This window comes from Sceloporus undulatus, chromosome 2 (genome assembly GCF_019175285.1).
Source record: "Sceloporus undulatus isolate JIND9_A2432 ecotype Alabama chromosome 2, SceUnd_v1.1, whole genome shotgun sequence".
NCBI lineage: Eukaryota > Metazoa > Chordata > Lepidosauria > Squamata > Phrynosomatidae > Sceloporus > Sceloporus undulatus.
Window position 1 is genome coordinate 267,103,870 of NC_056523.1, and position 23,593 is coordinate 267,127,462.

The 23,593-nt window shown below is 41.8% G+C and overlaps 1 protein-coding gene and 1 pseudogene across 1 annotated transcript in view; both read right to left on the minus strand.

Annotated features, from left to right (window-relative positions):
* The window catches only part of LVRN (laeverin), a 46,554-nt gene extending 23,986 nt beyond the window's left edge, over positions 1-22,568 (minus strand). The window contains exons 1-9 of the mRNA XM_042455921.1: positions 22,044-22,568; positions 18,439-18,581; positions 15,705-15,880; positions 9,647-9,773; positions 7,659-7,813; positions 4,442-4,555; positions 3,129-3,269; positions 1,602-1,667; positions 1,424-1,489 (exon numbers count right to left, since the gene is read on the minus strand). Of these exons, the coding sequence (XP_042311855.1) occupies positions 1,424-1,489; positions 1,602-1,667; positions 3,129-3,269; positions 4,442-4,555; positions 7,659-7,813; positions 9,647-9,773; positions 15,705-15,880; positions 18,439-18,581; positions 22,044-22,537 (1,482 nt within the window). The 5' untranslated portion in view covers positions 22,538-22,568. The remainder of the gene's footprint in view (positions 1-1,423; positions 1,490-1,601; positions 1,668-3,128; positions 3,270-4,441; positions 4,556-7,658; positions 7,814-9,646; positions 9,774-15,704; positions 15,881-18,438; positions 18,582-22,043) is intronic.
* On the minus strand, positions 15,048-15,163 carry LOC121924514 (annotated as a pseudogene).
* Positions 22,569-23,593: the final 1,025 nt, after the last annotated feature.

Consider the following 23,593-nt stretch of genomic DNA (forward strand, 5'->3'; position numbering starts at 1 on the left):
CTACCTGGCTAAGAGCCTAAATATCCATCATTTTAAAATGTATTTAGAAATTATATACATCTTAATATTTAAAATGTGGTGGTGGATAGTTTCCATTGAAGCTGTAGCATGTAAGCAAAGGCTTAACCAAAGGGACCCTTTGCCTCCTATGCTCACAGTTAGCTGTATGTCTCTTTCATTTTTGCTGAAAACTAAAATCACAGCAGTGGTCCTGATAAAAATAACTCTTATTTCATCTGGTAAATTGTCAGTTAATTATCCTGGAATATTTCCTAATACTGTATTAAATGTGACATGTAGTTTGATCTAACCCATACTCAGAAAAAGATCATACCCAGTAATCTTCCACTAATGGTCTGAACTGGACAAGAGCGCATTGAAGTCATTCTGAAGTGTTTGATGCCCACCCCCCTCCACAGCACACTGTTCATGCACACAAACTATTTGCCTGATGGTGACATACCTAACAGAATTTGGAAAGGTGATCTGGTTAGATCTCAGTCAGCTTGAAAATGATTGTTTGTTTCAGTTCTGACACAAAGACAAAGTAGTATTCTCAAGTATTCCGTTTGAAATGAGTCTAGAACTAAAGCTAAATGAGGAAACAAACTGACAACAGATAACAGAGCTGTACCCAGTCACCCCTTTTGTTGGACAGTGGAAACTTCTTCCAGGCTGTAACAGAAATTGAGAACTACCAGAAAAACACTAGTCTCCTTGCTAAGTGACAGAGATTTCAACAATATGGCAGTGATGAAAGATGTGAGAGGAAACTGCTCTCAGCTATGAGGTATCATTTAGGTGCAGCCTCTGACAACTCAGCTTAGTGCCTGGAGTGCTTTGAAAAACTGGGGGGAGAGGAAACATCAGTCCTTTTTAATCCTCTTGTTCTAGATTTTAACTTGAGCAAGAATGCAGAGATCCCATTTTCCCAACTAGGCCCGTCACTACTTCCCACAATTATACAGTCAGTCATGGTAATATATCAGATGTAAAGTAATCCTTGAAGTGGACTCAAGACCTCCCATCGCAAGGCAACCTTCCCTTTGCCTGGTGTATCCAGGGATACAATTTTCCTAATACTGGTTAGGGACATTTAGTTCAGGTTGTTAGTCCAGCGCGCTATTATTCTCATGTCTATTCAAAGGTGTGTTTTAGATCAGCTGTTGATTCTCTACAACATGAAAAGAAATCATAAACATTAGTATAGCCCTGAGCAGAAACAGAAATAAGCCATTACATCTTAGATCTGACTTGGAAACAAGCTGAAATGGTTTAAGGAGAGGAATATGGCCCTCTGATGATGGTGATGTGTGATCAAACAAAGATTCCATTATTATGGGTTCAAATCCCATTTTAAGGTTAACAATGCCTCAATTCATGCACTAAGAAAATCAGCAAACACCATATACAATTTAAGTACCTTTTGAATATGATTCCAGAGATCATCCTGGATGGCATTTGAAAAGGAAAATTCATTCAGATATGACTGAAATAAAACAAGTGTCCTCATTATTCTATTTAGTGTGACAGTACATTTGAAAAAACAAAAATGAAGTGACAAGACATTTTTTGAGAAAATAATTTTTTAAAAAACTCACATGGAGTGCTTTGAAAAACAGTGTTTCAGTCAAAAAGCTGGAAAGCATCCGAATAATGGAAGCCCCCTGAGAGAAAGAGGGAGGGAGCAAGATTGAGAAAAGCTTCTTAATTGCACAGACATTTCATTGGTAGCATTATATTCAAAGTTGTGTTTTCTTATTAAATGCAAAAACTGATTATATTATATATTATAAAACATGTTCTCCCAAACATATGTATGGTAAATAGAAACCAGAATATTGTATATCATTATTTGAGGACAAGTGCCAAATGTTTTATTTATGATAGGAAAACACTCAGCAACCAATTAGTAACAGATTTTTCACAACTGATACCAGAAACGGTATTTGAATTTCCCATAATTATAAAGAATTATACATGCTTCTTCTTAGCCTCATAGCACTGTTCAACTCAACTTGCATAAACAATAAGCAAGAATATGAGCTCATCCTCTTTCCTGTGAGAATATTTTGGCCTAGTTAAATGAGCACAGGAGAGGTAGGTGCTTCAGAACTTTTCTGTTCTAAAGCCCTTCTAAAAAAAGAAGAGGAGAATGTTTCTCTGTAGTAGAATGTACTTACTTCAGACTTTTCTTATTTAAGCATTCTCCTTTGAGCCACAAGGTCTTGAACTCTGCCACAAGGTGGAAAGATTTTGTAGCACCTTTCAAACTAACTGAAAGAAAGGTAGTCTCAAAGATGCTACAATATCTCTGCGTACTGATTTTACAGATAAGGGGTTGTACAGACCAGCTTGAAGCAGCGGTGTGGGGGCAGCATGAGGGCATGGCATTTGGACAATGCATGCCCCCACGCTGCCCCCATGCCAGTGTCACACCGCTTGACCAACTGCATGGTGGCTGGCATCACGGCACTCCTTTGGCATGGCATTTTTACACCACACACCAAAAGGAGCACCAAAAAGTGCTGCCGTGGTGGCAATGGCACCTTTTTGGCCAGCTCTAAAAGAAGTGGCATTTTGCCATTTCTTTTAGAGCCGGCAAAGTGCCAGATCAGGGCTGTGGCGTGCGGTTGCTGTGGCCCCAATCCGGTGCTGAAAGGGGCAGGGCAGGGTGGAACCGCTCATTTGGGGTGGTGTGTTCACCCCTAACACAGCTATATTTTTGAATTCTTCCACAAGGTGGAAAGTAAGCACCCATGCTGGGGGACTCAATGGCTTCTAAAGCACACATACCCAAGATTATAGAGTCTGGCTACAATGGTGGGGAAGTAGGTTTTCTCCTGTTTTGCACCCATGGCTTTGTTTTATCACAATCAATTTCAAATCTGTTTAATCCATTACAAAGACTTGAATTAACTTATTTGAATGAAATGTGTTTCTATAAACACTGGTCCTGATCCTTTCATTTTCTTTCTGTCCATGATAGCTTGATATGTAAACTCTTCTTCTCATAGGCTTCGCCATTCAGAGTTCGGTGGAGACAGCAGATTCTCTTTTCTCATTCTTGTGTAATATTTTTGTACAATAGTGTATTGAAAATAAATTTTTGATTTTTCTGTTTTTACCTTCTTATATGTTACTGTACCAAACAGGTGTATTATTTCATCTGCTTTACGTTTTTCACGTGTGTCTGATAAAGACTGGCTTTCTATTAAAGAGTCCCACTCCAACATAGGTAACAAAACAGAAGAGCTGAAGATTTGGTCCTGAAATTAACAATAAAATATCAATATTTACTTTAAAATAAACAAAGACCACCTTTATGCAATTCCCAATACTATATTCTTAATGTATTAACCATTCTGCATTTCCTCTTAAAAACATCCATTCAGGCTATTGGATTTGTACTGTGTTTAAGGGCCATGCATAATAATGTAGTTTATCTGCATTATGTCTCACAGACAGAATATCCATTTGCTCAAGGCATCACCAGAGCCTCAGAACCACACATCTACAGGAGAAAGATTAAGAAAAATTTAAATTACTAGGGAACTGAACGTGTCAATTTAATTTTCACTATGCTTTTCAAATATTCTCATTCCAAACAATGTATATATTATTTTCCCCACCTTCCTGCACAGAAATTCATGCAAATTTTGGTATGTTATTTTCCTAATTTACATATGTTTGCACATTTCTCTAATTTATGCATTTTTCACCTCCAACTAAACGGTTTTCTGTGCATTATTCAATTAAAATGCATTTTTAGTCATGCACATTTGATTACACGTAATGCTCTCAGACTCAGGGAAAGCAATAGTAAACCTCTGAACAAATCCTGCCAAGAAAACCCCATGATAGGTTCACCTTAGAGTCATCATAAGTTGGAAACAACTTGAAGGCACACAAAACACACAACATTTCAAAACCAAATAAACAAAAATATAGTTTGCATTTTCCTTCCAATAATTTGAAACTGAAAGAACCATGCACACCTAGATTAATAGTCTGACAGATTATGAATTGGATAAATTCTTGATTAATACAAATTTCCCTCTCTATAATAAACTAAAATTAGCATCTGCTGGATACTGGACCGCCTAGTGATTACAGTTTAGGACAGCAAGATTACTGGAAGAAAGATTTGGTCTGTGGGGACCTCTTTTCTTAAAGAGTGGTATGAAATTGTAAGATTAGGTTCTACAAACTGAGTTTAAAAGTTGAAGCTCATATGAGAAGAGACGAGGCAGGAGACACAGCAGCAGAAAGAAGGCAGAATTAGTACCAACTGGTGGCAAGGAGCACAGTATACTGACAGCACATTCTCACACCTACAGCCATCACTAACATCACTGTTCTCAAGAACGTCTAGACACTAAATACAAAACATTTATATGATAGATGGGTATCATATACATGAAAATAAGTTGACACCTACCAGCGACACTGTGGAGTCAATGTAATGTGCTCCTAGATATTCAAGATACGAAGCAAATCCCTCATTAAGCCATAAGTCGTTCCACCATTCCATAGTGACTAGGTTTCCAAACCACTTAAAAATAAGAAGAGAAAAAATATTTAAATAATTTCTTTCAAATTGCTTTCCCCGTCCTTTTGACAAGAGAGATGGGCTTTACTTAATATGCTTAGATATTAACAATATAATATGCATAGGTGTACTACAATGTATGTTGGTTGGTAGGAATTTGGATGATAAAGCTTTAGAAAAACAATAAAACCTCAGTCAAGCAGTTCAAGAGAGAGAGAGAGAGAGATTGAGAGAGAGAGAGAGAAGAGGTCTGAATTTCCAAATACAATTGTCTCCAAGGCTCAAACTATATGTGATATATGTTAATGGAATTAATGCATACTTTCTGTTATGTAAATGGTACAATTTCAGTCTCTGGACTGTGCAGGTTAGGAAGGGATAATTTAACTCTGTCCTTAAACTGGCCCCAACAAGGAACACTTTATCAGTGTCTCTTTGCATTTCCAGTGAAACCTCCTGCCATTGTCTCATAGAAGTGCCCCTGAAAGTTCCAATAGAAGCTTTGGGGAAATTATTTTTTCTCCAAAACAGAGAGAGAGAAGGGAGAAAAGGAAGAGAGTTCATCCCTATGGTACCCCTCCACTCTCATAATAGCCCACTTTCAAACTGCTCTGCAGCTGTTTTTGACATAACAAAAATGTATGTTATTGGTATTCAGATTTTCTTCCGATACTTTATTAAAAAAAAATAGAAGACACGCCTAGACACTTTTACACATAGGATTGCCAGAATGAAAACTGGAGAGGGCTTCTGTACTGTTAATAGATATGCAGAAGAGGGAATTTCAGCAACTGTTGCTTTACCTAGATGTCTAGGACTTTATATGTTGATGACAAAACCTTGAGCATGGTTCAGTAGCTAGTATGTAGTCAGTGCAGTTCATTACATTGTTGACATAATATGTCCCCAATAAAGTTCCTCATTCACATGCTGCACCAGTTGCCGCTTCCAGACCACACTCAAGGGCAGCTCTATATACAGTGTGCTACAGTAGTCCAGTCATGACCTTACAGGCACAGCAGTACAGTCATGAATTTGAGTCTCAGTGCCCCCAGCTACCCTTTTTCAGGAATTCTTGTCATGGAGGCTACTTGGATCTCCATGAACAACAATGATGCTAGTACAGTGGACCCTTGGTATACGTTGGGGTTTGGTTCCAAGATCCACTGTGGATAACAAAATCCATGGACACTCAAGTCCCATTAAATTTAATGACATAGCAAAATGGTGTCCCTTATAAAAATGGAAAATCAAGGTTTGATATTTGAAATTTATACGTTTTTTGAACATTTCCCAACTATGGATGCTTGAATCTATGTATAAAAAATCCGTGTATAAGAAGGGCCGACTGTAACACATTACATATCTTTTCTTTCAGAAAGAGTGCAACTCCATGTAAAACAAACAAGCTCCCAGAAATAAAGTTTTAGATCTCAGTGGCTCTCACCCACCAAGTTTCTCTCACCCCAAGATTGAATTTCAGTTTACTAGCTCTTATCCAACCCATCACTATATCCAGACTCTGGTTTGGCACATGAATGGCCTCTCCTTATTCCAGTGTTACAGAAAAAGTAGCTGGGTATCATCAGCAAAATGGTGACAGCAAACATTGATCTCCTGGTGACTTCCTCCATGGCTTCATACAGATGTAAAATGATACTGGAACAAAATATTGCCCTTTGGTAATCACAACACATTTGCCAAGCTGCTGGCACAAAGTAACCCAGTGCTATTTTCTCTGACTATCACTTGCAAGTATGCATCAAACTATCATAAAATGGTGTTGCTAACACCCAGTTCACAGAGGCTTCCAGGATTATATCAAAAGATCAAATGAAATGCAAGAGAGAATCCCCTGCTTCTCTCTCAAAGAAGGTTCAGTAATCCATTTGGCTGTCCACAACATTTTTATTGGCTGTTCTTTTATGCAGTATCACATGAGCTAGCTTTCAATGAGCTAGAATTTTATTAATTTATTTTCTTTCCATTTTGGGTTTGGGGTTTCTGTTTTATCTTGTTTCACTCTCAGATATGATTGTTTGTCACCTAGATCAATGAACCACAGAACTGTAGAGTTAAAATATACCACAAGGGCCTTCTAGCCCAACCCCCTGCCCTGTAGGAATACAAAACTAAAGCACTCCTGAAAGACAGAGGCATCACTAGGGAGGTGGACTGCACCAAATGACACCCTAAGGGGGTTACAACTCTGCTTCCCAAACATCTGCCTTTTGGCAGAAATGGGCTGTGGTGTTCATCTGTGTCCCTTTAAAATACTGGGGTGAGTGGGGTGAGGCTCAGTAGGGGAAGAAAAGAGAGGCCTCAGATTTTTTAAGTTCTTAAAATATTAATTTAAATGATAAAATTTAACTTATATTTTTAAAAAAATAATTATTTAATTTTTTTTTCTATAAAAACATCCCATCTTACCAAAGTTTCATTTTCACTCATGAAATTATTTACATGTAAATATATTTAGGCTGTACATCTCATACTATAATTGAAAAGTATAATTTAAATTTTGCGTGTTGTTTTTGTCTCAACCATTGTCATTACATTCAGTGATACATGGGATTATGATTTATGAGTAACATTAGTGCAAAAACCATTATTAGGGATTTTGTATGGTGTGATACAGGAGGAGGTCATTAGCGGATGACACCATGAGTTACCATATCGGCTGTCATCAATCCTAGTGACACCATTGCTGAGTTTCAGATTAATTTCTGATTAAAGACCTCCGAAGGAGTGTCCACCAACCCCAAAGGGGATGTCAAAGAGTGTTTACAGTAAAAAAAGAAAAGTTCTTCCTAGATATTATATTCTTCAATCTGTCTAGGTCATTCTGAATTTATTTCATTGTGATTAGACTAATAAATACAAATAATACATATATAGCTGTATATCCTTATCATCACTATGTACAGGTGTACAAGCCTTCTATCACCACTGTGTAAAATTCTCAATAAATGTTACAGTTTTTTTAAAGAAACGTGATAGTACTTATGATTAATATTATATTGCAACAAGAGCAGCTACAGTAAATTGAAAAATACCCACTTCATTATAAAAGATGAATAAAAGTACAGAACATTTTACCACATGCCTGATGTCCTATCTCATGAGAAACAATTTGAGAAATCCACGTCTTCTTCACTATGAATCTATCTTGTGGCTGGTACAGTAAAGAGCTTTCCTGGAAAGTCATTAGTCCCCAGTGTTCCATAGCACCAGCTCCCATGTCAGGTAGTGCAATCAAATCTACATTGATTTTAATAGAAAGAGAGAGAAAAGGATTTAACAGTATGTAACATACGTGTGTGAGTACTTCTCCACTTTCTATATCATCTACTAAGATTTTCAATGGCTGACAACAATATTAAGACAACAATTGTGTCCTTTCCCTGTGTTTTATCTGCAGAAAAACGTGTCTTTATAACTATCTCTATGTTGCACTGGTGACATACAAGGGCAATAAAATATAAGAGGAGTCCAGTTAGTTGAAATCAAAAGGGTGCCTCAAAAACAGCAATGTGCTTTTTAGACAGTCATGTAAACTTTCAAGCCCTGTTTCTGTGCTCTCCTGAAGCAATAGTGTTCTGCTGTCGGTTCCCAGCCACTGCTGTTCCATGGCCCATTATGTATAACAGAATGGTGTCATGAGAAAAGTAATGCTAATGCCCACTGAAGCTCTATCATTTCAGCTCTTTTCAATGCATGCAGCCCTTTGATCTGGTTAACTATCAAAAGTGCATCCAGACCTGTAAATAAGCCTATTTATATCTGATCTAGGTTTCTCTCCATTGCTGCTTTCTTCATATGGTTTTGAAAGGGGTAGATCTTGTACTAACCAACATATTAAGGCTCTGGACTTTCAAATTTCACTTGCAGCTGCTACAAAGTCTTGTTACCTTTTGTCATATGGCATCTGTCAATTTTCTGTTTCCACTCAAGTTACATATCTGCAAAAATTGAGTATTTCAAAGCTCCAAGGGCACTCTAAGTACAGGGAAAATGTCTGCTCTTGCACATTTTAATGTGTTACCTTGAGCAATCGTGGATGGAAGATTTAGAAGTACACACTACTGTAAGACATATCCAGGTCAACCATCTGACTACTGAGTGCACATACACTACACAGTTACAGTAGCTAGATGCCAATGTAGCCATGATGGAAAAGACCAGTTGATGATGGAAAAGACCAGTTCTATCAGATAAATTCCACAGTAAAATACAGCCAGTAGAAACAACAACAACAACAACAACAACAATAATAATAACAGAGTTTATTAATATCTTCCCGCCTCTCCCAATTGGATCGAGGTGGGATCACAACAGAGTTTAAAAATACAATTAAAACATTACAATAACAACAAAAGATGGGGGGGGGGGGTTAGTCTCAATATCTTAGAGCAGGGATGGACAGCGGTAAGAGGCCAGGAGGACACATAGAGCACACTCTGGAGACCTTCAATAGCTGCTCTCCCACAAAAACCATCATTTTTTCACACCCGAATAACCCTAAGCCTTATAGGGATTTCAGATTTCTAACAATATACTGATCCCAGATTTTTAATGAAAATTTTTATTTCCTTTCAGGCAGCGTATTTGCCAGGTGTTTCCCTTAGATTCTTCACAAACCACTACAATCAGTGTCAACAGTGGGAACAACAGAGAGCTGAAGGGATATCTTAATGTCATGTCTTTCCAACTTCTTGTTTGCAACTTATAATATTACACACCTCTTTCATGCCTTACCATTGCTTACTCATTTCCATATGACCACCAACAAAGTTTGGGAGTTTCTAGATATTTTAAGATATCTGGATGTGGTTATATATGTTGTTGATGTTGTTGTGTGCCTTCGAGTCATTTCTGAATATTGGCAACTCGAAGGTGAACTTATAATGGGGTTTTCTTGGCAGGTTTCTTTGGAGTGGGTCTGTCATTGCCATCCTCTTAGGATGAGTGCGTGTGACTTGCCCAAGGTCATCCAATGTTTCCACGGCCAAGCCAGAATTTGAACCCTAGTTTCCAGAGTCATAGTCCAATGCTCAAACCACAACACACACACACACACACACACAAACATACCTGTTTTTGAAAGAGGATAACTGATGTTAAATAAATCTTCCATAAATGAAAAGATTGGTCCAGTGATATTTAAAGCATATTCAGCAAATCCCTTTTGAATTGCATCCTTCTTAGCCCAAATGCGTATCTGTCAAAATGCATAGAAATTATTATTTTGGAAAGCTAATGAGAATCGATTCCATGTTAATTGGCTCTTTTTACCTATATTTTCTACTTTGAAAATATTTCTCATGTAGTGTGAACAGATTCTTTTTTCAGTTTTATTATACTTTAGACTACAGTTCAAACTGCTTTGTTATTCATAGGCAACCATATTTTCTTCCATTATAGTCTGCAGATTTCTAATTTAAAACAATATGTCCTAGGAGTTTATCACATGCAAAAAATAAAGCAACTTACCTCTGCCGCAATACAGTCGCTTATGGAATACAATCGGCAATTATCACACGAAAAATGCAACTGATGCTGTTGGGTGTCTGCATCCCGGCTGCATCCGGGCTCCCAGCCGCATTTAGCTGGCTGATTTACAAACACAGAAAGTTCCCGTTTTTGAAAGGTAGTGGGCTAAGGGCAACTGGGAGCCGGGATGCAGCTGGGATGCAGTCACCTGGCAGCATCGGTGGCATTTTTTGTGCGATAATTCCTGTAAGTGACTGTATCCCAGCAGGGGTAAGTTGCTTTATTTTTTGCATGTGATAAACTCTCTAGTCTTGCATGTGTTTGTAAATCCATTCAAAAGAATGAATATGTAAGATGAAGAATCTGCTAAATACTGTATGGCAATAGCATCAGTATTGCCCAGATAACAAAGGAGGACAGGTGGCAGTGAAAGCCAGGCTATACTAACCCTTTTCGAATACCCCTTCTCCAAAGAGAAAAGAAACCTGGGATGGATATTGTCAGGAGCTACTTTCAAAGGGCATAAAAATCCTGTTAATAAAAAAGATGGCCTTCTTTCTCCATATTGGTGACACGATAGGTGTTAGATAGCAGAATAAATATTAGAAAGAGTTTGCAGAAAATTAGCGTTGAAATATAGACAAAGAATTTACTGAAACATGAAGAAATTCCATGAAATTCAATAGCAAAAAATGGAATAAAAATAGCAGTCCTACATAAGATAGTTCTCTGTGCCACCAAAACCCATTCCTTTTCCTCAGTCTTTTGGTTCTTTCTGCCAGATCCAAAACCTTTGGGTTTGGCAATTTTGCCTCATTAAAAGGCTTCCTAATATCATCCTTCCACTTCATAGTTAAGGCATAGGTTTTTTTCCCACCTGCTTTTATACATTACCCTACTTCTTTTCTAGTCTGCTGGATTTTATGCACCATCTGTACATTATCATAAATTTGGTAGGGTGGAATAACACACAGTTATTTTAAATAAAATAAAGATGTGGCCAGTCTGTAATTTGACTGTGTGTTGATTTCATTATATTGGGTGTGGGTGGGTATGGGTGTCACTCATTTATTGCCCATCACTTGTAGTCTATTTCAATATTCTAATGATGTTGCATATGAAGAAATGAGCTGTAGTACACAAAAGCTAATGTTAAAACATATTATTTAGTTACAAGAGTGCCAATTTTCTTTCCTCCCCTCTCTTTTTCTAAATAAAGTGTAATTGTTTTTAATTCATTGCAAAGTCTCCCTAACTGGGTGGTCAAAGATCACTGCTTGAAAGGTTTTGATCCCTTCTCTCTTTCTGGGAGAGAAGAACCAGCCTTGGAAAAGTGCTCACAAGGCCTAGAACTTTTGCCCCAAAACACTCTCTGGGGTAACAAAGCAGCTTTCTTACGGCTGCAACTCATGAGAGCAATTTATTATCTGGGTCAAAGTAGGTCCAATCTTCATTACAGGGAATGGTTGGGGAAATTACTGTAGTGGAAATTGTGGAAATGGGAAAAATTAACCAATTTAAATAAAGGGACGTCAGAAGAGTTTCTTAGAAACCTGGGGACCCCTTATAGACTTTCTGAAGAAGCACCAAATAGAGATATCAACCTATGGATCTGAGATATAGAGGATTAAGCAAATATTTTACAATTCAGTTCAAATAAAATAATGTTGAATAATGAAGATATTGAAAAATATTATTAGTGTTTATTAAGCTTAATAATGGTGTTAATAAAGTTTAATAATGATGTCCTTGCATACTTATGCATAAGGATAGTCAACTTATTCAGTTTATACTATAAAAAAGAAAAAGAAAATAGAAAGTCGGTTTATATTTCATACCAACAATATTAAGGGTACTTAGGAGAAACACATATAGGCGGGATACAGACGGGCAAAAAGGGGTGTGTTCATGACGTCATGAAGGTATAGCCTTCAGACGGCCCTTACCTGAATGCCGCCATGAACACGCCGCCCGCACGCCCCAAGCGGGAAGAAGCGGCATTAAAAAGGTGCTGCTTTTCCCCGCTTCTTTTCTATAGAGTGCGCAGCTGCGCATCTCCGTCTGTAAGCTGCTGCACCGGTACGCCAGAATTGCTACGCCACTAATTTAAGTTGCCCATTTAAAAGCTCCGTGTCTGCTGCGTCGCATAATAAGTCGGGGTCCTGGAACATGCGCAGTTTGCAGTCAGGCTTTAATTGCAGTGTCAGCTGCCATGCAGGTGTGGAAGCTGCAGCACAGCTGCAGCACATTTTAAGACTCGTAACCCTAACCCTAACCCTAACCCTAACCCTAGAGCTGCATGTACGCATGCGCTGCTAGAATCGTGGAAAGTTTGGAATTTAAAGTGCACCCCTACACACATTCCTGCGCCATTTTCACCTAACAATAAAAAACGCTAAAACTTTAAATATTTACATATGTACAAAGGAGGCGATGGGGGATGGCAGGGGGACAGCGGTGGCAGCGGCGACAGCTGTGGCTGTGCATTGCAGATTCAGCAAGAGCGCGGGGACCAAAGGAGAGGAAGCAGCCATGATGCTGGTGACATTGGCAATGTGCAAGCGGACAAGGATGCCAACACCAGCTGATCACCAGCTGGCAGGAGACCACCTTTGTTCTTGGCCAGGGCGGGGGGAAAAGTTTAAAGGGGCTTGGGTGCTTTAAATGTGCACATATGCTTTCTGCCGCCGGTGCTGAGCGCCGCAGCTGTGCAGCGGCGCATCCGCCAGCTGGCAAAAGAAAAAAAAGCCCCGTTTTTGGCCACCCATGAGGAAGCTGCTTCTCTTTGCGGCGTCCTCCGAGGCGGCGGTATGGAAACTGCGGGTCAGAAATGGCCCCAGGTGAGGCGTCTTCACTGCCCCCCATGTGGAAGCCCCATACACCTGAGCCACGCCCCCGGGGCGGGCGGTCTGGAAGCTCCATATTCATCAGAATACACCTCCAAGACGTCTTCCCCTGCCCGTCTGTATCCCGCCATAGATTCTGAGAGAAGAGGGAAATTATCATGTTTTTATGTAGCTGTATTTTTATTTTTGATTAATTTTTCTAACTGTGTTTAAGATTCTTCATTTTTCATTTTTTGTTTTTTTTAAAGGGGCAATGGGGATGGATCTTAAGAAGTAGAATAAATTTTTGTTAATAAGAATATGGAGATGTTATATGTGAGTATGTAACTTTGTTGTATGTTGTATGTTTTCTTTGTGTATTACAAATTTTAATAACAAGTATTTTAATTAAAACAGAGTAATAAATAAAGAACTGAATCATATATGAAGAGGAGTGGTGTCTAGACTACAATGGAGAACCTTCGCCCTGAAGCCAAATCTGACCCGCATGGGATCCCCCAGATTACCAAATCCCATTTCCCATAATATCCTCTGGACAGTTTTCCCAGCTTTTACACATGGTTTCCCCTCCCATTGCCCCCATTCTGAATGGCTGAACAAGCAAGAGCTTTAAGATAAAGTATGCTGGTATTTTTCCGGCAAGCATTCTCTGAAGATGCCAGCCATAGATGCTGGCGAAACATCAGGAAGAAACTCTTCTAGAACATGGCCACATAGCCCAAAAAACCCACAAAAAACTATGCAGGTATTGTTGGACTGCAAGACCGACCCAGCAGCCCTAGCTAATATAGATAATGTTGAGAAAATGTTGGTAGGGCAGCATCAGGTGGGGTCCATAATTCTCACCTTTGGGCAAGGCAAAAAGATAATGTATGAACACAGGGTAGCCTATCCGCTTTCTTGTAATCCTGCCCTCTTTCCTTCATATCATGCATGCAGGAAAACTGCATCACCAATGTTAAGTTCCATTGCCTTCAATTCTATTATATGTATAACCACATCTCTAGTTCTGTTTCAAAAAAACACAAAATCTTAGACAGCTAAAGCACTCTATCTGTATCAGTTTAGTGGAGATGCACTTTTGCTTGCTCTACAAAGAAATGAGGGGGAAAGGCCTTCTCCCTTCTTCCTAACAACATGCTAAATCAGCTTTAAGCATCAGTATCCTAAATACTCAAAAGAGACCAGATCCTGTTTTGGAAACTGATCTTGGATGGGAGACCATCAGTGAATACCAAGTTCTGTAACCTATACAGTTGGCCCTCCACATTGCGGCTTTAGACCATCAGTGAATACCAAGTTCTGTAACCTATACAGTTGGCCCTCCACATTGCGGCTTTAGACAGATCGGAGCCACAGGAACCACATGCCATGGCCCTGTTCTGCCCTTTCCATAGCACAAAAAGGAGCCGCAAAAATAACTCCTTTTGCGCCATGGAAAGGGCACTATAGCAGCCAGTGCCATGGCTTTTCAGCGCTCCTTTTGGCATGTGTCATCTGGACACAGCACCAAAGGAGTTCCGTGATGCCACCTGCCTGGCAGTCAGGCACAGTGTTGGGGCATGCTTTGTGCAGATACCACACCCCCACTCTGCCCTGAGGCCGGTGTTTAGTGCTGGTCTGTCGAGGCCCTTTGACTTTTGCAGATTTGATTATTTGCAGTTTTGATTAATATGTTCTCTCTAGGAATCTCTAGGTCCTCCAGTGCAACTCTGCTAGAAGTTGACCATAGAGTTGTGTTGGAGAACCTAGAAGTTCCTGGAGAAAACACTTCTCTAGCCATGTTTAGGTCCTCCAGTATGATTATATGATCAACTTCTGGCAGATGTTGACCACAGAGTTGCATTGGAGGACCTGGGGACTCCTGGAGAGGTGTCTTCCTAGGTAAAAAGAATAGTGTTTTTTATTATTTGCTGTTTTCTCACATTGAAAGAGAGCTTTCACCCCTGTTCCCAGCAAATGTGGAGGGACCACTGTATTTCAGTGGAAGGAACTGACAGAATTATTTCTGGTGCTATTTCTTGCCTAATAAATCTTTATGAAATTCATGGTGTTAAGTCAACAGGTGACTTGAAGGCATGCACACAGAGACACACACATGTCCTGTAAGTGAGGGACATTTGATAAGGCAGAACACTCTAGAAGTGCTCATGTAGCTTTGAACACTTTCTCCAAATTTTCCAATTTGGAAAAGTTATTATTTTGAACTACAATAGTCCAAAAATAGTAATTTTTTCTACACTTGATCTTAGCCAAAAGGCCGAGAAGCGAAAATTACTACAAAATAGTAATTTTTTCAAGTTTGGCACCAGAGTCACTAATGATTCTCTGAAGACTGATGTTGAACTTAAACAAATCCGGATAAGGTGTAAGGTATTTCTGACCTGGGTTCAAGTGGAGGGAAATATGGTGGGGGCGTAGTTATAAACTAATTTTTGAGAATTACATTATACATTTAATTATTCATAAATTAAGTATAACTTCTCCCACCACCTTATTTTTCTTCATCTCAGTCCAAGACAAGAATGGCTTGCACCATATCCAGAAAACTTTTAAATTATAGCCAGCACACAAATGCTTGTAAGTGTATGTATATACATACATGGGAACAAATACATAGCATAAACTTTAAAAGTAAAATAGTTTCATAACATGTATGTGCACGTCCTTATAACACTGGTATCCTGTTTCATCAATTTAAAATTTCCTAAGTGGATTAAAACTAGGAACACACTGTATAAAATAAAATCCAGTCCCAAATGCATGAATGTGCTGCTGCTAATGTCTATCATAAATTCAACAGACGTATTCACCTCATTGCCCCTCTCAGTTGTGGTGACATAACCAAACTCACAGACCACAAAAGCAGTGAGATATGTGGACATTTTTGGTGTTGTTCCAAATGTTGTGACCGTCCAATTAACTGGTGTAGTTTCATTTACCAATGCACTCAGTGTGCTCTCATTCACATCCTTATATTCAGACACATCTATAAAAAGAATTACATGAGGTATTAATATCAAACTTGTTTCTTCTGTATAGATGACAAGCTTAGCTAGAGGCATTTAACACAAGTTTTCCCATTTCAACTGTCTAAAGGATTCTCAACATCTATCTTTTTCCTAAAGAGACACACAAATCAGACTACATTGCATAGTGACTTAATGTTAAAGGAAGAATTATTTAAATGCATTTGCCTATTTGCTGAAATGGCTTTCCGTTTACCTCTCTCGTGGCATCTCCCTGCAGAGGGAGACAGTGGTAACAGCATGCCTTTAGCCAGATGATTTTTTTCAATGGGCAAAAGGCACACGTTTATGACTGTCTCCCTCAGGAATAGAACAGAAGTGCTTTGATGGCACACAGAGGGATAAACAAAAAGCTGCTTATTACCTAAATTGCAAGAGGTTCCAAGAGGGCACCCACAAATTGTATTTCAATAGGGAAACTGATTTAGCTCGAAAGGAAGTGGCAAGAGAGTTACGGTAATGGAAAGCTGTGATCTTAAGCCTTTGTATACCAGTTCTGAACCCAGAGAACTCCAGAAACAAGTTCCAGATTAGTTTAGTTTGTTTATTAAAGGGGAAATCAACAAACATGCTAAGTACTTACAAGAACTAAGATATATAAAAAGGTGATCTTGGATAGATGCAATGGGCCATTGTCAGTTCCAGAAGCCAGGCTCCAATCTGAGGGAAAGCTGAGAACTGGATGTGACCCAGTATGCTTGCTGTGTGACACAGACAGCAATACTGAGTGAGTCTTGATTCTGACAAGCGTTTCTACCTGATTGCAACTGGACCAAATTGCAATCAGTTGCATGTCTTTTCAGCAAGAAATTGATCTTGGGGCAGTGTTTCAGGTGTTAAATGGCTTTTCCAAGACTTAAATTGCATTCCCAGGGAAGAAGAATGGAATAAGATATGCAAGAACGACTGGGCAATAGGCATGAATATCCTCAAACAAAAAGAGTTTCATTCCCAGAAGGAAATCCCCTTTGTCTGTGGTATGCAAGCAATTTCCAGGTCCAGCTCTCACCATCACAATCCTTAGTGAAGGAATTATGCTGATTTCAAGCCTGAGTGATCTCATCTTGTCTAAGTGCCTTTGGCTTCTCCCATGCTGAGCCATCTTTATTCCCTAATATATTATGACTGAGTTCCTGCACTGGAAAAAACCCTTTTAGCTACCTGCCTAAAACATTATTTTATGGTATAAATCTGATATCAAGAATTGAAGGAGGGTGACTGATGGCTGGATCCTGGGGTAACACGCTTCTCTATCATTGCATCTCAACTCACTTTTTTAAGGTAATAAGGCTCTACGATGTCAAAAGTTACATTTTGTTTCTTCAAATAACATTGCTATATTAATTATTTGGGTGAACATTTGAATCACTTTATTTAATTAAAACCTTGCTGGATAACTCACATAGTTCAATTGACACCCAGACACTGAAACTAATTTCTTTCTATACAAACATATATTTGAATGTCAGAGCCAAAAAGAATGAAAAATCACTTGTTCCTTCAGTACCATCTAGACACACTATTCCGAGTGTTAAGTTCTCTGGATACTAAGAACAACTTCAGAAAAACAGTCAGCTCTTTGTATCGGGGGTGGGTGGGTGTTGTTCCAGAACCTCTGCGGAGGACAAAAATGTGGGACTTCAAGTCCCGTTCTTCCCAATGGCAGATTAGCATGGACCTGGGCACACACCGCCATTAGGGAGAACAGGGTAGAGCTATTCTTTGATACTCCAGTCTGCATATGGCAAGTCCACAATTGGGGAGGGCCAACTGTACCAAATGATGCTCAAGATCCCATTGAAGAATCTTCATGTGTATAGATTCCAGTTGCCACTTCAGGATATTGTGAGAATAACCAAAATAAATGTTTGTCTATAAATTTCCATACGCAACAGTAGGAGTCATTAAATCTGAGGCAGCTCTTCTTGGCTGTTTAAACTGAGGGGCTGTCAATGGAAGAGGCTACACAGTTTTCACACTGACTCAGCCTGGCTAGCAGACAGCAAGTTTGTACTAACAGTTATAGAAAAGTTCACCAAACACACACACACAGATGAGTTAGGAAAATAAGAAGATGAAATGATTGCCTCTCCTCAATGAATGGAAGAATAGGAATGTGAAAACATGTTACATTTTATTGATGTCTACCTTGGATCCCATTTTGGGAGAAAGGTGGAATAGAAATCCAATAAATAAATAAATGTAATTTTTGGGTATGTGAAATATATAAATACTTGCAAATAAATAAAGAATGACTATGTAGATAAACCACCCATCAAGGCAAACACAGGAAAACAATGGCAACAGTAACAACAACACAAATATCAGTATTATACAAAATCTTTCACATTTCTAGGCGCCAGCTTCAAATTTTAGGAACCCAGGTGATCATGCACCTGGGATTTTTCTCACCCTGGCTCTAGCAACTATAATAACCACAACACTGATAAAAAAATTACTGTTACTGCTATTGGTAGGACCATCCTGCTGTTACTATGATCTCCATCTCTTGACTTACCTATAGCTGGCATGTTGGAAAGTGCTGTATAATTTGGATGATGAACAATGCTTATATTAAAGGTAGCTTTCATAGCAGGCTCATCAAAGCATGGATAAACCTTCCTTGCATCTAATGGTTGTAGTTGTGATGCAATCAGTAATCTAAATTAATAAAATGAATTAGGTTAAATTGAGTAATCTTGATCCAACCTTACATGTGGAAACAGGCTTCTACATTCATACCCCAAAGTGCATGTATGCATACATGTATACCCCAGACTGCTTCACATGCAGTTCCCCAGCATGATCTAGTAAGTCAATCTGCATGCGTATATTTTCTTATTATTTTATTTATTTGTATCTCACCTTTTCCCCCAACTCTGTAAAATAAGGTACAAAGACACCAGTCAGTTCTGATACCAACCTCTGCCAGGGAAAGAGTACAATGGATGTCATACGGCTTTGGACAAACCCTAACATTATCTTACCTGTCTGTTTTAGGGCGACAGTATCAAGAATAAACAACTTCTGTGTTCTTTTGAGCACTAACTATGGAGGATGTACACTCATGTTAATTTCAGTGTAGCAAAATGGCATTTGCACGATTTGATTTAGATCAGCATGAATGATTAATGGCATTGCGTATACCACAGAATCATAGAGTTGGAAGAGACCCTAAGGACCATCCAGTCTAACCCCTGCCATCAGCTGCTTCTTCCTCATTTGAATTGCCAGTCCCTCCCCATGGTAAGCAGCTTTAGCCCTTCTCAGGGCTTGATAGATGATGGGGAAAGGGTAGGAAAAAGAACTGCATGGGTGAGTGTTTTGCTTTGCTTGTTTGTTGTAGATTCTCAACCCTAGTTAGAACAGCTAAGGGTAAGGAATTCTGGGAAGTGCAACACAAACAAAATCTGGAAGGCTACAAACAGTTTCCCCTTAATTTAAATGGATGAATTAAGGTACAAAATCCACATGGCTGGAAACATTAAAAGAAACACAGTAAAACCAGTATCTCTACAGGGCTGGTCACTGCTGTTCAAATTTCAGTTCCTACAATTAACACCTACTAATTTCAACAACACTTATTTCCACAAGGATGTGTATTTGAATCACCAGCTGCAAGGTTTTGTGATCTGGAGAGGGGGTAGTTTGATGATTTCTCACACATACACCATCAACATTGAACCCCTGCCAAGAAGGAGCAGAGTGGGGCACTGCCATATGTCCTTTTATCTTGATCAGCTCTCATTGAACTAAATGTATTGTAAAACGGGAGCCCTGGTGATGCAGTGGTTAAATGTCTGGACTGCAGCCACTCACTCACAACCAGTCCACCAAATGCATCTGAGGGAGTAGACTGAAGTCTACAAAAGCTCATGCTGCCAATTTCTTTCATTCAGTTACTCTCAAAGGTGCTACAAGGTATCTCTACATAAGGTTGCGAGTTCAGTACTAGCCAAGGGCTCAGGCTCGACTCAGGCTTGCATCCTTCTGAGGTTACTAAAATGAGTACCCAGCTTGTTGGGGGCAATTAGCTTACAGTTGTAAACCACTTAAAGACTGCTTAGGTGGTATGGAGTGGTATATAGATGAAGCTACTATTGCTATTGATGCTATCGTATGAATGCCTACTGTAGACTGTACTCTCACTGACTATTCAGATATTGCCTTCCTGCCTGCAGTGTAAAGAGTAGCCTCTGGAGTAAGCTTCTACTTACTGATGGGATGGGTGCCTGCCTGAGGTGGTGAAGCATGACACTCACGCTCAGTTTCTTCTCTGCTGCCATTAGCCACTTCTCCCACTGAGAAGTTAATATTAGTTGTCGGTTGGACTTGAATCAGGACGTGAGCCTAAGCAGATGGCCAAACGGGGACTCAGAGAAGATGTGGTGGGACACAGCCTCTTTACTTCTTCCATCCAGCATGGTTACTGGCCGTACTAGCAGGGGGATTCTCAGACTAAAATCTCCCACTGGGTTCCTTCTGTTGTGTTATGCCTCATGTTTTCTGCTGTGGTGGTTCAAGCAGCACTGACATTCTGTTTCCGTTTCTTTACAGACGCAATGTACTTCCCCGACATACGCTCCATGAGCATAAGCCCCTACCACATGGCATGCTGGGTGTGAGATTCCGAGAGCTGTCCTTCCAAGCACTAAGTCCTCCAAGATCTGCTTCTGCAGAGGCCCCTGATGGAAGAACATGGGCTTCCCACAGCTGAGAAAAACACCACAAAGGCAAAGGGAAATGCCACTGAATTGTTGGGGCAGCCCCTCAACTGAAAAACTGCATTTACTCTGCCAGTGTTCCCTGTCTGTCAGTAGAATGAATTCCTTAAAGTTTGGGGGGGGGGGGGGGAGGAGAGAGAAAGAAACACACACAAATAGGCACTCTGTGGCACAATGCTAACAGGCTAAAAAAAACCCTCCTCTTCCCTGTCACTTTTCCAAAGCTATCATTGTGCTGAGTTCCATGGTAAGAGAGGGGGAAGCAGCAGAAACAAAGAACGCAAGGGCTAGAAGACATGAGGGAGTGGCATGGACATGTCCACTAAGCCTCCACTCCCATCCTCCACCATGAGGCATATTTGGTTCTTTGGAGGGCTAGCCATGCAGGAACTCTCAATCCAAGCATCCCAGACAGAAGGCCATCTAGCCTCTGCTTAAAGACCTCCAAGGAGGGAGACTCCACTACACTCTGAGGAAGTGTGTTCCACTGTGGAACAGCCCTTACTGTCAGGAAGTTCCTCCTAATGTTGAGGAGGAATCTCTTTTCCTGTAGCTTGCATCCATTGTTCCGGGTCCTGTTCTCTGGAGCAGCAGAAAACAAGCTTGCTCCCTCCTCAATGTGACATCCTTTCAAATATTTACTATCATATCACCTCTTAACCTTCTCTTCTCCAGGCTAAACATCCCCAGCTCCCTGAGTCGTTCCTCATAGGGCAAGGTTTCCAGACCTTTCAGCATTTTAGTCGCCCTCCTCTGGACACGCTCCAGTTTCTCAATGTCCTTTTTGAATTGTGGCGCCCAGAACTGGACACAATATTCCAGGTGGGGCCTGACCAAAGCAGAATACAGTGGCACTATTACTTCTCTTGATCTAGACACTATACCTTTATTGATGCAGCCTAAAATTGCATTGGCCTTTTTAGCTGCCGCATTGCACTGTTCACTCATGTTCAACTTGTGATCCCTTTTGCACGTAGTCTCATTCAGCCAGGTGTCCCCCATCCTATATCTGTGCATTTCATTTCTCTGCCCTAAGTGGCCCGGCTTTCTAACCTATTCAGGTCATTTTGAATATTGATCCTGTCCTCTGGGGTATTAGTTACTCCTCCTAATTTGGTGTCATCTGCAAATGTGATAAGTGTGCCCTCAATTCTGTGATCCAAGTCATTGATAAAGATGTTGAATAGCATTGGGCCCAGGACAGAACCCTCTGGGACCCCACTGGTCACTTCTCTCCAGGATGAAGAGGAGCCATTGCTGAGCCCCCTTTGGATGCTGACTCTGGGCACTACTCTGGTGATGATGATGATGATGGTGAGGAATGGGTCCCTTCTCTGGGTGCCGTCGGGGGGAGGGGGGGGGGGGGGGGGGAGGGAGGCATGCTGGGGGGGGGGCTCACCTGTCCCGTCCCTGGTCCTTGTAGGCGTTGAGGAAGAGGCCGTGGAAGTGGGGCTGGCTCTGGAGCTGGCCCTGGAAGGCCAGGCGGAGGCGGTAGAGGGCCCCGGCGCTGAGGTTGCGGCGCAGCTGGAGCACCCAGTACTGGTGCCGGGGGGCCTGCCAGAGCTCCTCCAGGGGGACCAGTGGCGGGGGCTGGGGCTCCTCCTCCTCTCCCGCTTCTCCCTCCCGGAGGGGCCCCCAGAGGGAAGGTCGGCGGAGGCTGAGTCCGTGGCCGTGGAGGAGGAGGGTGTCGGTGGGGCGTCGGCAGCGGAGGGTGAGGGCCAGGGTGCCGGCGTGGGCGCGGGGCGGAGGGAGCCCGGGGCCCAGGGGCGGCCAGAGCAGCAGCGAGTAGTGCAGGGGCTCCAGGTGCGGAGGCAGCCGGGGCAGGTCCCAGGGGCCCGGGGGCCGAGGAGGGGGGCCCGGGGGGGTGGCGTTGCCCTCCCAGGGCCCCCGCATCCTCTGCCCCTGCTGCAGCTGCTGGGCGCAGCGCCCCAAGAGGAGGCCCAGCACCAGAAGGGACAGCCCCAGCCCCGCCACCAGCAGCCCCAGAAAGAGAGACGCCTTCGCCCCCAAGTAGCAGCCCAAGCGCCCCATCCTCCAGGAGGAAGGGGGGCCCGGCTCGCCTCCTGCCCTCCCGACCCCACGGGCCCCTCAGCCCGGGAAGGGACGACGACGCCCGGGAGGAGCGGGGAACGAAGGAGACCGGGCTGCCCCTGGCTCCCTGCTGCTGCTCAGCGCCCAAGGCCCGGCCTTTCTGCCCAGGAGCCACCCAGCGAAAGGCACTCCGGGCTTTTGCTTGCAAGCCTTCCAAGCTCCACGGGCTTCTTCCTCAGGGAAGGAGTTTCAAAGCGAGGAAGAGGAGGAGAGGAAGAAGGAAAAGAAGAGGAGGAGGAGGAGGAGGAGGCAACCCTTAGAGATGTCAGTCAGGTGCCTGCATGCTGTTTCAGTCCTGAGTAAAGATGGTGTGCTGGGGAGGATCTCTCTTAGGCAGGCAGGTGCCTTCTGACCCTGGGGCCATTGGAGGAGTTTCAAAGTCCACACAAATGAACCTCACTTTGCACCTCAACCGGGACTCCTCTTTTGCCGCCCAGTCTGTCTCCATTCCAGTGCAGCCACAGGGCTTTTTATAGACAGGGAACAACGTCTGGGAGGCATCGTCCAACAAGGCCCTCCTTTCTGAGCAGGACTGAGAAGCAACATGGCTTTAGATACATTTCTCTGAGAGCTCTTGTTGTGGGATGGCCTCCCTTGGCCTGTGAGGAGGACCAAGCTGGCCAGCCTCTTCTAAAGCCTCCTTTTCCCTGTCCATAAGTGTGGCCCTGGCCCAGCAGCAACAGTGAAGCCAAGAAGGCAGGCCTGCCCAACACTTGGCCCAAGGGCCGCATGTGGCCCACCAGCGCATGTGGGATGGAACATCTTCAAGGCTCCTCGGCCGCTCAGCCTTCTCCCAAGGCAAGGACTAGTCAGAGGAGGAAGAGACCCAGAAGGCCCCTTCCTTCCCCACTGGGCTTT